Source organism: Meriones unguiculatus, chromosome 19, assembly GCF_030254825.1.
Source record: "Meriones unguiculatus strain TT.TT164.6M chromosome 19, Bangor_MerUng_6.1, whole genome shotgun sequence".
NCBI lineage: Eukaryota > Metazoa > Chordata > Mammalia > Rodentia > Muridae > Meriones > Meriones unguiculatus.
In genome coordinates, this window is record NC_083366.1 from 9,283,289 (window position 1) to 9,299,103 (window position 15,815).

At 38.0% G+C, this 15,815-nt stretch overlaps 1 protein-coding gene across 1 annotated transcript in view; it reads right to left on the reverse strand.

The window, feature by feature from the left end:
• Positions 1-15,815, reverse strand: part of Plxdc2 (plexin domain containing 2) — a 434,652-nt gene that overhangs the window by 55,017 nt on the left and 363,820 nt on the right. Inside the window, exons 10-12 of the mRNA XM_060372593.1 lie at positions 9,655-9,721; positions 1,741-1,888; positions 456-494 (exon numbers count right to left, since the gene is read on the reverse strand). Of these exons, the coding sequence (XP_060228576.1) occupies positions 456-494; positions 1,741-1,888; positions 9,655-9,721 (254 nt within the window). The remainder of the gene's footprint in view (positions 1-455; positions 495-1,740; positions 1,889-9,654; positions 9,722-15,815) is intronic.

Consider the following 15,815-nt stretch of genomic DNA (forward strand, 5'->3'; position numbering starts at 1 on the left):
TGCATTCTAAAGCAGATGAGAAAGCCTAGCACAATATATTCCCACACTTACTCTCCTAACCTTTAATTGTCTGTGCAAAACAACCAACCACACATTTCAGTGAAATGACCTTTGAACCAAGGGCCTGCAGCCATGCCGAATATATACACACAATGACCTAAGGAGGAGGGCAACAAACCCAGCAAAACTAGTGGATGATTTTCCTACCTCCTAGCTGGTGGTTGAGGTCATATACTAGAACGGACAAACAAAAAGATTTGGATTTTGTTTCATTTCTCAACCCAGCTCACTCACTTCTTCACATGTTAAACACCAACAGGAATGAAATCTACCTCTGTTCGGTCTTTGGAATCCCATATGCCCCTTTGTCATATTAAAATGAATTAAAGTGAATTAATGAATTAAAGTGAATTAATGTCTGCAAGTGTTTACAAAAGAAAGGCATGCACCCCTACCTCCACTGTCTTTGAGATGCAGTGCTATCTTCGTGTCATCTGAAAGAGAAGTTGGGAGTTATTATAACATAAAACAATTTTAAAGGTGCATAAATTTCATACTGGATAACTGAATTCACTGCCTTAACTCCAACACTCTCTTTTTCTAATTTACTGAGAATAATATATAGTTCAGTGAGAGAGCAATATCTTTACATGATGTAGCATGACTTTTTAAGATAAGACATCAGAAATGTATCTGAGATACAATCCTGTGAGAATGATAATTATAGCATGAAATATAATTTTAACATTCTAAAACAAGTTAGAACAGGACTTTAAAACACGAAAGATTACAAATTAACGAGAGGACTTAGGATTTATCAACAATTAAATATTTATCTTAAAATTTGTATCAATAAAAATTATGACCAAAATCATTTATAGAATGATATTATTATGAATGGATAAAAATAGGGCATAATTTCAAAGGTTATATTTTACTATAAAGGTTGGGTTTCACCAGAAGTAATTTTTCAGTCTTTTGATTGATAACCCCCAAATTTTGAATTTAAGAGAAACACAATGCAGTGGGCATTTGGCCTCCACACCACTTATTTATAACATCCACTTAAATTTCAATTAAAACTAAGGCTTCAAATTTAACTTTTCATTCTAAAGAAAACAAAGCTAGTGACAATGAGATATGAAACTATGTTCTCCCCTGAAAACATATCATGTCCCCCGATTTCTTACTAATACCTCATAGAATGGAAAGTTATAAAATACTGACTATTAAATTTTTCTCACACATGACTTTTACCTAGGCATGAACACTTCAGTAGTTTTGTCTTCTCCATAAACAGAGGTACATTTTCAAGAACAATGTCATGATATGCACAGCGTCTTTGTGACTGACTGCATTCAGAAACTACTGCTATATATCCATATGTGAGTAAAATTATCTATTTTTCAGAATTTCACATCAATATTCATTTTACGCATATTCCTTTTGGTCCTGTGTCAGGAATATAGTTTGATGAGGTTAAGTTTAGTCACATTACAAGAAGCCCATGTTTCTTTCCCCGGGGAAAATAAAAAAGCCAGATCATGGATAACCGCTAAGGCGTGGTGAGAGAATGAGCATATGTAAAGGATCCCAGCATCTGTGTATAGATTATGTAATTCTGAATCTGAGAAACCCTAAGAAAGTAATTGGCTGAAAGATATTTTTTCCTCCACTAAAAAGGAATTACCCCGTAAACATTTCTTTCCTATAAAAAGAAGCAAGCAGTCTTGTGGGTACCTTCTGTAGGGAGGCTGGTGGGCAGCAGCGCGGTCACGGCTCTCCTGGTGGTGGTCAGGACCCTGAATTGCATGGTAGTCGTGTGTGAGGCTGTGGTAGTTTGAGATGTCTCTGCTGACTCTGTGCTCTCACACATCTTCTCTTTTGACTAGTAGAAAACACAGAAGTGAAATTCAGCAGACTGGACCATTGGTGTTTCTTAAAGTTACATCAGAGAAATTGGACTGTAAAGCACAAAAATATCTAAAATTGCTGTGATCAGTAAATTGTTTTTGTGTCTGCGTATTTATAGATTTTGCTAATTGACAAAGTTTATAAGATAAGAGAGAGAGAAATTATTATTACATATAATTTATTCAGTCTGTATCCCAGCTGTAGCCCCCTCCCTTATCTCCTCCAGGTCCCTTCCTCCCTTCTTCTTCTTCCCCTATACCTCTTTCCCATCCACTGATAGGAGAAGTTCTTCTTCCCTACTGCCTGACCCTAGCCTATTAGGTCCCATCAGGACTGCCTAGATCCTCTTCCTCTGTGGGCTTGCTAAGTCGCCCCACCGGGGAGAAGCGATCAAGGAGCAGGCAACTGAGTTTATGTCAGAGACTGTCTCTTCTCCTTTCGCTAGGGAACCCACATGGAACACTTCTTAGATATTTGTAATCATCACTTTCACCTGTTTAACCTTGTATCATTTTTTTATGTTGCCTTCGTTTATTTGATATACCTACAAAAGACGTGAGATCTAAAGGTAAAACAGTTAAAGTTAGAAGAGAAGCCGGTGCCCGCAGTGAAGGTATAACAGCTATTTGGATGCATGGACGAAGATTACATTCTTCTCACTTCAAATGGACAGTGCTGTCTCTAAAACATTGCTTAACTGCTCCTGCCTCTTTTATGACCCCAAAAGATGGTTCCGGTTGAATGGAGATTTAAACATTCATTTGCTCCTGTGAAATATCCAAAACCATTCAGATAAAGCTCTCATTTAAACAGACTAAGTCTTTCTAGCACGGCTATACAGAAGACATCAGGAAGAGACACATTTCCTTTTATCCCCTTATAACCTAAAAAAATAAGTCCCATAACTTTCACTAATGATGACTCCAAGGTCCACAGCTGAAAGTTGATGCTGCAAACTACCTCTTTATGCTTCAAATGACTACTACTCTGAAAATAGCTGGCTCCAAACAGAAGCAGAACTCAGGACACATCTAAAAGTAACTGTCTTGTCTTTAGTGGGGGAATCTTCACCAGTGAAGGTAGAGTACCTTGGAGCTGTTTTTTCTGTTTGTTTGTTTTTGTTACTTTTCAATAGTCCAATATGCCAAGGTTCATTCTCTACTCAAGTTACTGTGTTTTCTCTGTTCGAGGACTTAATGATCATCTTAGCTCTGACTCCTGCTTAGCTGCCATCCACAATTCCTGATCCTCAGATGAAAATCTCCACAACTACTCTCGAAGCTCACTTATCTATTTCATTCCATTTATGTATCTTTCTTCTGAAATTCTTCTCCATTAAATGCACAATAATTGCTCTGCTTTAATCTCCCTTCTTCATCACCTCTTCAGTTTTCAATGCCTTCAAGTATTTCTTTATATTTTTGAGCATCTTTTTGGAAAATGTCCAATTCTGAACAAAGAAAAAGATCTTCTTAATCTTACCCACTCCAAAGGCAGGTTGGACTGAATAGTCATCCTCATTGGAAACTCACAGATTAATTGCTTTCTCATTTAGAATTTCAATGGTACCTGGAACTGATTCTGTATTTGTATAATCATATGTTCAAAGGCCATGGTACCAATTCTTCATTCTACTGAACAAACACAATCCCATAATTACTCTCTCTGTTTTGCCCTTAGTTCACCTTTCATTTCCTTGATGAAATAGGCCATCAGCAGGATTTCTTTACAAATTGTGCTTGTTTCCACCTAAAAACATCCTCTCTTTATTTTATTCAAGAGGACATCTTCTATTCCTTGTAATTTTTTTCCAGCTGTATTCAGTTCTGCTCACTTCCTCAGGTTTTGTGAACTTGTTCTTCAGAAGAAATATTTGCTTTTCAACATTAGTCATTTGTAATTCTCCGGCCACTTGATACTGCTAACATTCAAGCACGCCCAATCTTAAACTCCAGCCTCCCACTGCTCCACAGTATGTCCTGACACTGCAGTATTCTACGTTTCCCTCCAGTCATCTTCAGACTTGCAAGGAACTTGGTGTAGCCCAGTCACCTCAGATTCTCAGCTTCCTCACTTAATTACAGTCTTACTGCTACCCAGTCCAACTTGGAATTTCTCTGTATTTTCACGTATCTTCATAGTTACTAAATCTCCCAGTGGTAACCTCTGGCTAACTCATGTTAGTGAGCACAGATTTTCCCTCTTATTCTGGCTTAGGTGACACACATTCACCTATTTTCTGACTCCTCTCTTACAGCTCCACTGTTTCCTTTTCAATTGCTACTTTTTTAGGTTGGTGATTCTTGTTATGTTTCTTGGCCTTCCCTTCCACTCTTATTTCTCCTGCACTTCCATCTCTACACCTATGCTTCCATTTAACAATTTGATTTTGAATGTTCAAAAATATGTATCTGAAGTTGTCTTCTTCTCTGGAAAGCCACGCTCAAATATTCATCTCTTGAAGGGTCATGTACACGTGGATGTCCCAGACATCTCCAAAATAAAGAACTTTGGGATGGTATTTGCTGTCTATTGCTCTCAATGAGCACTATTCACAACATTTGTGTTTAAGGTAAAATCTTGTATTTGGTTTGTTTTTGCATTTACCAAAGAAATTTATTGTACATACAGTATAAATTTAAAAGCAGTATTAGGATATGTTTTGATACCCTGCAGGGTAGAGTCTTTCAGAGGCCCTCTGTGATAGGCTTCTGTCCTGTTCCCTGTTTTCACCCTCTTCCGATGTCCATCGCATTTGCCTTTCTGAGTGAGGATTGATCATCTTACCCTAAGTCCTCCTTCTTGCTTAGCTTCATTAAGGTCTACAGATTTTAGTATGTTTATCCTATATTATATGTCAAATATCCACTTATAAGTGAGTATATACCATGTGTGTCTCTCTGCTTCTGGGATATCTCACTCAGGAAGATCTTTTCTAGATCCCATTTGCCTGCAAATTTCATGATTTCTTTGTTTTTAATTGCTGAGTGGTATTCCATTGTGTAAATGTACCACAATTTCTGTATCCATTCCTTCGTTGAGGGACATCTGGGTTGTTTCCAGGTTCTGGCTATTATGAATAAAGTTGCTACAAACATGGTTGAGCAAATGTCCTTGTTGTGTACTTGAGCATCTTTTGGATACATGCATAGAAGTGGTATAGCTGGATCTTGAGGTAGCACTATTCCTAATTGTCAAACTTTGGGCAGAGTGCATGGAATCTTATGAAAGAAGGGGAAGATAGAAAGACCTGGAGAAAACAGGAGCTCCACAAGGAGAACAACAGAACCAAAAAAATCTGAGCACAGGGGTCTTTTCTGAGGCTGATACCTCATCCAAAGACCATGCATGGAGATAACTTAGAACACCTGCATAGAAATAGCCCATGGCACTTCAATGTCCAAGAGGTTTCCCCAATAATAGGAACAGGGACTGTTTCTGACATGAACTCATGGGCTGGCTCTTTGATCATCTCCACCTGAGGAGGGAGCAGCCTTACCAGTCCACAGAGGAAGACAAAGAAGCTAGTCCTGATGAGACCTGATAGACTAGGGTCAAATGGAAGGGGCAGAGGACCTCCCCTAATTATTGGACTGGGGGAGGGACATAGGAGAAGAAGAGGGTGGCAAGGTGGGAATGGGAGGAGTCGGGGGAGGGACTACAGCTGGGATACAAAGTGAATAAACTGTAATTAATAAAAATAAAATAAAAATTTAAAAAAGCAGTATCAAGATTTACAAGACATGAAGAAAATCTCTAAACATGCTGTTTCGTGATCTTTCAGCTCCCTCAAAATAAATTCTATAGGCTCTAAAGACAGTATGAACAATGTATATTAAGCAACATTTAAAAACACAAATATAAAAGCAGAGTTGGCCTGGAGGAACAAATGTCAATACCAATATTGCTTAAAAGGAGACCAATTTTGTATCAGCATTAGATGGAGTGATAAATATAAACACTTTTCCTCTTGTGAAGGCAAAAACAGGGTACACTGAAACCTACACAGTCCTATAGGCAGACCCTCTTTGGCAGAAACCATTATCTACCTAGGCACTGGTACATCCACAGATTAAGATGGAATTAATGCACATCTCTAACCACAGAAAATAAAAGAATCTTACATAGAGTTAGCAAAACCAATGAACAACTTGCGTATACTACCAAAATTAAAGTGAAATTCAAAAAGTAAATTGCCCACACACCGCACACTAAAATGAGGATTTTAATGTGAATGACATGGATTAAAATACTTAGAAGAATACAACACTAGAAGGAAAATTTTAATGTGAATGACTTGGATGAAAAAAACTTAGAAGATACATTTATAAAATATTGCTAGCAGGGGCTAAAGAGATGGCTCAGTAGTTAAGAGTACTGGTTGCTTTTCCAGAGGACCTAGATTTAGTTCTCAGCATCCACATGGTGACTCACAAACATCTGTAACACCAGTTCTAGTGGATCAGATGCCCTCTTCTGGTTTCCACAGGCAATTTTCATGCACATGGTAGCAAAACATGGAGCCAAAACATTCATTCATTAACACACACACAAACACACACACACACACACACACACACACACAAAAAAAAAAAAAAAAAGTCATTTTACACAAAGCACATAGCCATAAAACTAAGGCATGCCTGCCACGCAGATTACTAAAAGTATTCAATATGTACAGCTCATTTGGTTCAGTAAAATAGAACATCACACACAACACAGTGAATTTAGTACTAAGAGGTATAATATCTACATGTAGTGTTGGAAAAAAATTACTCTGGCTGTAGGCTGTGAAACAAAGAGGCCAATAAGACAGCTGTTGGGATAGCTCAGGCCTGAGTTGTTGGTTATGTAGACTAAACCAGTAGCTAGTAATATGGGGACCACTGTGGTGGTGGTGGCTGTAAAAGACTTAGTTAGTTTAATGGAAATGGGAGCTAAGAAAATATTTTATATTTCTTTATACATTAAAACTTATAACATTTAAATAAGACTATTGTAATTCTGATGTACAATACGAAAATGAGTATGTGTGATTACACTGTGAAATTTAAGTACCAGAACTGACAATGAGCAAGATTGTGTTTGCTCCTGTCACTATATGTTTTGTTTTCCCCCTATTAACAGCACAACTTTTCAGACTTCGCTCATCAGTGGAAAACATTGCTGTTTTCCTACTAATCTATGTTGGTTTCTGTGGCTGTGGTTTCTTCATTTTTTTTTAAGCTCAGTATCTTCTACCTGAGAGAATATTGAACCCTCATCGTATACAAGGAAAATGGACCTGAGCTGATGAGCTTGCTTATTTACCTGTGAAGAAAAGTTTGCTTGCTACAAAGCTAGTGATGTGGATAATTTAATTACAGAAAATAGGAAACATAGATTATTACAGAATGCATTAGATTCTGACCCTATTTAATGCCACCACAGTCCACAGAGCATGGTGATTATCTACTACTGTTCTCAGGAAACGTCTGTCTTGTATGACTTACAGGGAGAATACTCTGGTGCAGAAAACTAAAATATCTAGATCATATTCTGAGCCTTTATACAATTATGAATATTCAAGTATCTTTTGAGAAAATTGTGATTACATAAGTGTGCTGGTTATTCTAAGGTCAACTTGACGCACAACTAGAGTTATCTGAAAGGAGAAAATGTCTTCAGAAGATCTACTCTCAGGCATTTTTAAAGTCAGTGATTGATGGGGGAGGGCCCAGGCCATTGTGGATGCTGTCATTCCTGGGCTAGTGATCTTAGGTTCTAAAAGAAAGCTGGCTGAGCAAGCCCTGTGGAGCAAGCCAGTAAGCAGCACCTCTCCATGGCTTCTGCATCAACTCTTGTTCCATGTTCCTTCCCTGTTTGGGTTCTATTCCTGACTTCTTTCAAAGATGAGCAATGATATATAAGTATAAATAAAAAAAATCTTTGTTGAAGGATGGTTTTGTGCACTCCATTTAAATGCTGACATCTGTACCAGAGATCTGGTTGCAGTCCAGACTTTGAAATTATAATTATAATGAAGCATTTCATGTCTTCATATCCTGTGAACATTGTTCTCCATCACCTTCTGATTGGTTAAATAAAAAGCTGGACAGCCAATAGCTGGGCAGGTGAAGATAAGGCAGGACTTCTGAGCCCAGTGAGAGGGTCCCAGGTGGGGACCAGAGAGGAGTGGAGTCACCATCAGGAAATGTATGAAGGAGGAGGTGCCAGGGCAAGACTAATTTGGCAGCTAACAGGCCACATGTCTGGGAAGTGAGAGAGGCCAGTATTATCAGTTTAGAACAGCTATCTGCCCAGCTATAGTGCCTGAAGCTTTTAATAAATATAATAGGTCTCATTGTTATTAATCAGAGCAAGGGCAAGCATAGAAAAGCATGCATTTTACAAACTTTTTCTTTCCCAATTTGCTTTTCAGTCATTGTGTTTCATTGCAACAATGGAAACCTTAACTAAGACAATAAGGGAAAAAAAAAGACTTGAAATTACAATCATGGGTTTATCAATGTGGTTCTGTTTTGTTGTTGTTGTTTTATTTTGGAACTGTACCCTATAAGTGAAATAGATAATTTATATAAATTATAATTCTAATTCTCCAAGTGAATGTCAAAAATCAGATTCAAGCTAGGACATTCCATGTTGACTTTCAAGAGTGTTTCTTTTTATTTATCTTAAATTGTTTTTTGTTAGACTGGGATTTGTCTGAGGACTTCATACATGCAAGGCAACTGTTCTATCACTGAGGTCCATTCTTAGCCTCAGAATATTCTCAAAATATATTTCCCAAGATTTGCATGACTCTTCCAACCTCAAATGCATTTTCACAAAACTTGTACTAATTATTCCTAATGGTTTTTAAGGTAACACTGTGTCTTGCCTAGGCTCACTAGATTTAAAAAAATTGTGTCATTATTGATTTATGGCTTAAAACTTATTTATGCTTTAAATTCATGCTTTAGAACTTATCAACAAATGTTTCTAGAGAGATGGCTCAGTAGGTAAGAGTGCTTTCTTGAAGAAAGCTGAAGACTGGATCCCATCACCCCTATTAGGTGGCTTAGTATTCTCTGTAACTCGATCTCCTGATGGTGAGACCTGATGCTCTCTTCTGGCCACTGTGAGCATATTTATATTTATCATGTTCACATACATTCATATAGACATTCATATTTAACAAGGGAAAAGGAATAATTTTCTTTTCCCAGGTGGGAACTCAGGTGGTGATGAAATGAATGGCCAATAAGAGTCAGGAAAACTTTAAACAGGTTAAAATTGCTTTTTCATGTGAAATTGATGACCATATTACTATATTTTTATAACACCCTCACTTATTACAGCACACCAGTTCCCTGCAATCAATCTTTGCCCTCATACCATTATTTTGCTATTTAATATTTAAAGAGGAGCAATGATTACTTGAATGACAAAAATGGGGAAATATTTAGGAACTCTGTCTTTTGTGCATCTCAGCTCAAGCCTGTATCTCTAATTCCCTAGCGAGGTGCCTCATGCTCTGATATTTCATGCACACTCTGAGGCCACATCCTTTCACACCCCTTCTTCCCTTCAGAGAAAGGTTAAGAATAAACTGCGGTGATAAGTGAAAGTAATTTATCCAAATGTTTGGCACACATTAACAAGTCACTTTCAGTGCCTCTGAATTAGATACCACTCTAATTAGGTTGTACCGTCACAAGTTATGTCAAATTGGTCCCAGTGATTTCCAACAGAACACACCTGTACCTCCTCTGGACATCCGCTATCCACCCAGTCCTGCCGGTGGCGATCGAATCCACTGGAACACCTTCAAAGAAGATCCCGTTGTAGTTGAAGAGAGGAAGCATAGCATGGGAAGAGAGGAACACAAGGAAAAATACTGGTAAACAGACAGGTCTCAGATTTTTCAGTTTAGCACAACATCAACTTTCTTTTGATGAATTGATTACTAAAGACACGGTGTACCATTCACAGGGTGACTCCAGTCGTTTGCTGTTCTGCTGTCAATATCACACATAGCAATGCATCCTTCTGAGTCTGAGCACACTACACAGTGCTGACACAACCCCACACCAAATGAACAAGTCACTATTTTATAATGGTGGCTTTTCTCCCCCTTGTTTCCCTACGTAATCACTAATATAAGTGCATACAAATTATTGTAGTCACCATTTTAAAAGTTTTCTTGCTCATTTATTTACATATTTCCATCTCATAAACTCTTGATTGTGTAGCAAACTCAGATGTTTTGAAGTCTTCAAACAGCATCCAGGGGATAGTCTTTAAACCAGCGGTTCTCAACTTTCCTAATGCTGTGACTCTTTAACACAGTTTTTCACGTTGTGTGAGTCCTAACCATAAAATGGTTATTGTTCTACTTCATAGCTATAATTTTGCTACCGTTATGAATCATAATGTAAATATGTGATATGAAGTATATTTGAAATGTGAACCCTGTGATAGGATTATTTGATCCCTAAAAAGGATCGCAACATACAAGTTGAGAACCACTGCTTTAAACCCTGGAATAACCTGCTTGATAGAAGCATAATCTCTATTCTGGGGCTGTACAGGACAGACTATGCTGACAACATGACGTATTGTGAATGTCAGAATTTATTCCAGGACAGGTTCCTGGTCTGTTCTGAAGGGGTTGACTTCTGGAGAGCTGGAGCCTGAGATACAAATAAGGTTAATGACAGGTAAATTCCAACCCTGTAGGACTGATCCTTAATGAGAACCCTAGACATCAAAGCAGCTTGTGCTCCTTGGTTGACAGCACAGTGCTGCCAAAGAGGACAGCTGGGAGGTAGTGCCTGCTCCCACAAGGTGTGCGGGCTATGTCCTGTGAATCTTTCCCAATCCTACTTTCAGTTCACTTTCTTCCCTACAATAAACTTTGAGCATAACAGCTTTTCTGAGCCCTGCGAACCCCTCCAGTGAGCCCGAGTGTGCTTTGAGGGAATGTTCAGCTATGCATGAATAGGTCACACCAAAACAGGTCTGATTTGGCAAGTGCTGGGTCAGTAGGATCTCGTTTATAGCCTTTCCTTCAACTGGAATACTTTTCCCATCTGTTTTATTCATCTGCTACGTCACATTCATCATGACCACCTTTGTGTTCTTCAGCTTTTATCCTTCACATACAAGTTCTGTTACTTTCACCTTTTTAATAATTAAATTTTTTACGGGTGTGTGTGTGTGTGTATTTGTGAGTGAACAGGTGATGTATGTATTGTATGTGCTCATGTGTGCGTGTGGGTGTGTGGGGCACACACGGGACTGAGGAGGATGCCAAGTGTCCCATTCTATCACTATTCCCTTCAAACAGTTCCTCATTGGAAACTCGTGGCCATCAAGCCCCAGTAAGCTCCACCTGCAACCTCCCACGGCACTCAGTTACAGATGCACATGTGACGACACCCAGATGTTGTCGAGAATTTGGGGGTTTTGAACTCAGATCTGTAAGCTTGTGCAGCAAGTATTCGTACTAAGTCATCTACCCAGCCCCATTTACTCATGACTTAAAGACTAAATTTGATTTAGATCATTTTAAATTTAAGTCAGAGTCTTATACTGATTACATCTAATATGTCTGACTCATACAATCTTTTTGTACAGAAATTCAAATTAGTTTCGACAGTCTATTGGTATTAAGAAGATGTCTACTTCCCTTTGATTTTAATAATTGAGCTCATATTTATAGTTAAGAAAGTGGTGATCTATTTTAATCTAATAGGAATTTATTTACTCAACAAAATGAATATGTCATCCAACCCTTTTTAATATTTCTCACAGTGCTTATGTTTTTAATTTGCAACCTTCATTTTGCTCTTTATTTGTTTTGCAATGAGTTCACATGATGGCTTTTTCTAAGAATCCTCACCAGAGACAAAGCTTTGCCTGAAAGAGCATAATTTAATTCAAATGGAATCTGAAAACAACTTTCTTGTCAACAAGACAGAGCATATTTATCATTCCCTCCAGACTGACCCACTGCATGATTGACCCTTTGGAACATGGTTGTGGTACACTAACCACCTGAGCTGAGCAAGCTCAAGAGTGGCATAGATGTCCTTGTGAGCTTTGGCATCCTGATACTGAGAAGCTCCAGATGGCTGTAGCTATCTCTGTTGCTTGATGACACCATGGTATATGGTGTCTTTTTCTGGGCTAGTGAGACAATTGCTGCCTCTTCTTTCTGTTTCTCGAGTCTGTTTAAATATTAAAGAATGTGTTGATACTCCCTTTCAGTATGTGAAATATGCCTTTTTTTTTTTTTTTGCAAAAAAAAAATTTTTTTGAGGAGTTACTTGACCAATAGTAGTAATTAAATGAAATGGATAATTTTAAAATAGTTTGTTTTTACATGCGTTAGCTTAAAAGTATCACTGGGTATACTAACTATACTTATATACTTATAGTATACTAACTATAACTTGTAACAAAACAGTACCACATCTTACAACTGGGCCACTGCATAGCATCTTATCTTTAGTTACTTAATTTGTTGAATTTACCAGGGAAAATTTAGAACACCCAGTTTCCTTGATTTATTAAACAATCCCTGGATTTGTGAAAAATCCCTGGTGTGTGAAATTTAATTCTATGAGAAGTCATTTAAGTTACTCTCTTGTTTATTTATTCACAATTCACTTCCTAGTAATTGTTCTGTCCTTTATGAAGGGGAGGAAGGACGGAGAATGACAAAATAAGTAAGATTTGCTTCAAAAATGGGCACAACGAAGGCAGAGAAGTAACTGAGTGGGTTAAGGACTTTCTAGTCAAGCATGCGGAACTGAGTATGAGTACCCAGTGCTCATAGAAAACAGTGCCAGATAAGCAGAGATTCGGTTAGACTGGCCTACAGACAGCTGGAGAAAACTCAGGGAAAACAAGGGCATGAGTTACAATTTGCCTTAAAAAAGAAACATTTTGTTTCCTTTAAAAAATGATCTATTGTATTTTGACAAATTGGAGTTCATTTCTCTTCAGCTGTTGATTTTGTTGTGTGACTACTTAAGAGCTATTAGTCAGGTATTAAAAATAATCCTTGAGGCTTGGTGGATGGCTAGTCCAGCTGAAGCCATTAGGTCATGTTTCGAAAAGCAAAGCATAAGAATGATTAAAAAGGACATTCAGCACTAACCTCTGGCCTCTCCATTCATGTATCCAAACACGGGCACATGCATGTTACATATGTACACACAGACATACACAGACATGGAAAATGAGTAAATGTACAATTTTCTTTTATAATTCACTAATTTTAACAACATTTAACAGCAGTTGTTGGGACAAGTGCATGTGTGCTAAATAAATCTATATAGCACATAAATCTATATAAATCTATATAAATCTCTCTCTATATTTTTTTTTCTAAACTCTAAGAAAGTAAAAAAAAAATCATTTTGGATAATGCTTTCCTGTCACCACTGAGATGTTTTTTTAACTCCTCCTCTTTAACACACTCACATAGTGACCCTGGCCATGACATGTCTTAATATGATAATCTTCCAACATTTTATGGTTGTGAGCCTAGCCTTTAACTGCTGAGCCATCTCTCCAGCCCAATCTGCCAACATTTTAACATTGCAATCTGTGATGCCAGCTAACTATGAACTGAGCAAGATTCTCTGCAATTGGAGCTCAGTGATTTCACTGTAAACAAGCATCTCCCTTCATACTTCTTACAGTGCTAACATTCAGAAACTACTCCTTTCCATAGCTTATGACCAGGGCCAGTACCCACTTGTACAGTCCACCTAATACATCCTAATACATCCCATCCTCAAGCTTGCTCATCACATCTAACAGAAGCAAACCGCTTGTCTTTGGCAGCCATTGCTACAAAAGAGGTTTTTTTTTTTCCTTTTATTATTTATTACAATTTATTCACTTTGTATCCCAGCTGTAGCTCCCTCTTTCTTCTCCCAGTCTCACCCTCTCTCCCTCTTCTCCTATGCCCCTCCCCTAGTCCACTGATAGGGGAGGACCTCCTCCCCTATTATCTGACCTTAGCCTATCAGGTCACATCAGGACTGGCTGCACTGTCTCCCTCTGTTAGACTGCCCCCACCCCCAGGGGGTGGTGATCAAAGAGCCAGACACTGAGTTCATGTCAGAGACAGCCCCTGCTCCCCTTACTAGGGAACCCACTTGGAGACTGAAGACACCATGGGCTACATTTGAACAGGATGTCTAGGTCTTCTCCATGAATGGTCCTTGGTTGGAGTATCAGTCTCAGAAAAGACCTCATAGGCCCAGATTTTTTGGCTCTTTTGCCCTCCTTGTGGTGCTCCTGTCCCCTCCAGGTCTTTCTTTCATAAGATTCCCTGCACTTGGAGGGAAGGCATGAAATTTGCAGGCAAACAGATGGAACAATGAAGAGTTTTGAAATACCCAGTTAGTAAATCCAAAATACAAGATTTCTCTCTCTGCTCAGAAAGACATCCATCTCTTGTGAGCACATCAGCAAATCTTCCTTCTTACCTCAACACCACATGCAAGAATTCACTTTACCACCAGCTGTGTTCAAATCTACCCTACAAGGCTTTCGAGAAAACACGATTAAAAACAAGGTACTTGAATTAGAACTTTGTTCTTAGGCATGTTTTTGTCTATCTCTTTTTACTGAAGATTTATTTCATTTTGGTGTGTATGCAAGCATACTTCTAGTAAGTAACTGTGATGGTCAGAGGTGTCAAATCTCCCTGGAGCAGGAGCTAGAATTAAAAGCCGTCCTGAGCTTCCCAACTTAGATGCTGGGACCAGAGCTGGGATCCTGCCCAAGAGCAGCAAGCACTATTAACCACTGAGCCATTTCTCCACATGGCAATTTCCCTTACTTAAAAATAAAAAAAAGTTCTATTGTATTGTGACAACTGAAATATGTTTTTCTTCAGTTGTCAGTTTTGCTGCATGCCCATGACCAAGATATTATTCAGGTACTAAAAACAACTAAGATATTCTAAATGTTTGCCATAAAACAGACATTCAGCTACACACACACACACACACACACACACACACACACACACATGATATCTATCTGTATATCTATCTATCTATCTATCTATCTATCTATCTATCTATCTATCTATCTATCTATCATCTATCTATATTTGAAGTGAAGTGATATCACAGTATGGAATGATTCAGTTAAATTAACATTTATCTGTCACCTCAAGTACATTTCATAATGAAAACATTTGACAAGTACTTTTCTAGTGATTTAAGAAAATGTGCTACGATATTAACTACTGTAGTGTCTTATGCAACAAACATCCCAATTTTGTTCCTCTGGGAAAAAAAAATCTGTTCGGAATTTTGTTGTTTTTCTTTTCTGTGTTTATTTATTTATTGATAAAACAAGTGGATGGGGCATGAAATAATCCTAAAAGGCAAAGAGGGTGATACATGGCATTGATTTATAAAATGCTGTTTTTGATACCCAAGTACTATCTGTGGTAGGCATGTAAGAAAGCAGGCAGCTGTGAATGAAAGAGAACTTCTTCTCACAGACAAAACTGATAAAAAGTATTCAAGAATTTGTCCTATGAATCAAATTAATGTGGAATGTAAAATTTATATTTATATAATCCATAGGGTAAAATCCATATCACATGAGGGAACCAACATCATAGATTCTTGTAAAAGAGCTGTTCTTGCAATTGGACCCAATCTTTCTTTACTATTTGGAAATAGTTTTGAAAATATTCTTCAAATATGCATTTTAAGAAACCTTAAGCAAACGGTCCTGGGGTTTGTATTTCCAAATTATTTTTCTCTTACCACTGTCTAGTTAAGATGCTAGAGGCCTACATTTCAAATCACTTCCCCTTTTCACTCGATATCAATGAAGTGTTGAGTTAACTGGTTCTTCCAAGCCATGCTAAAATA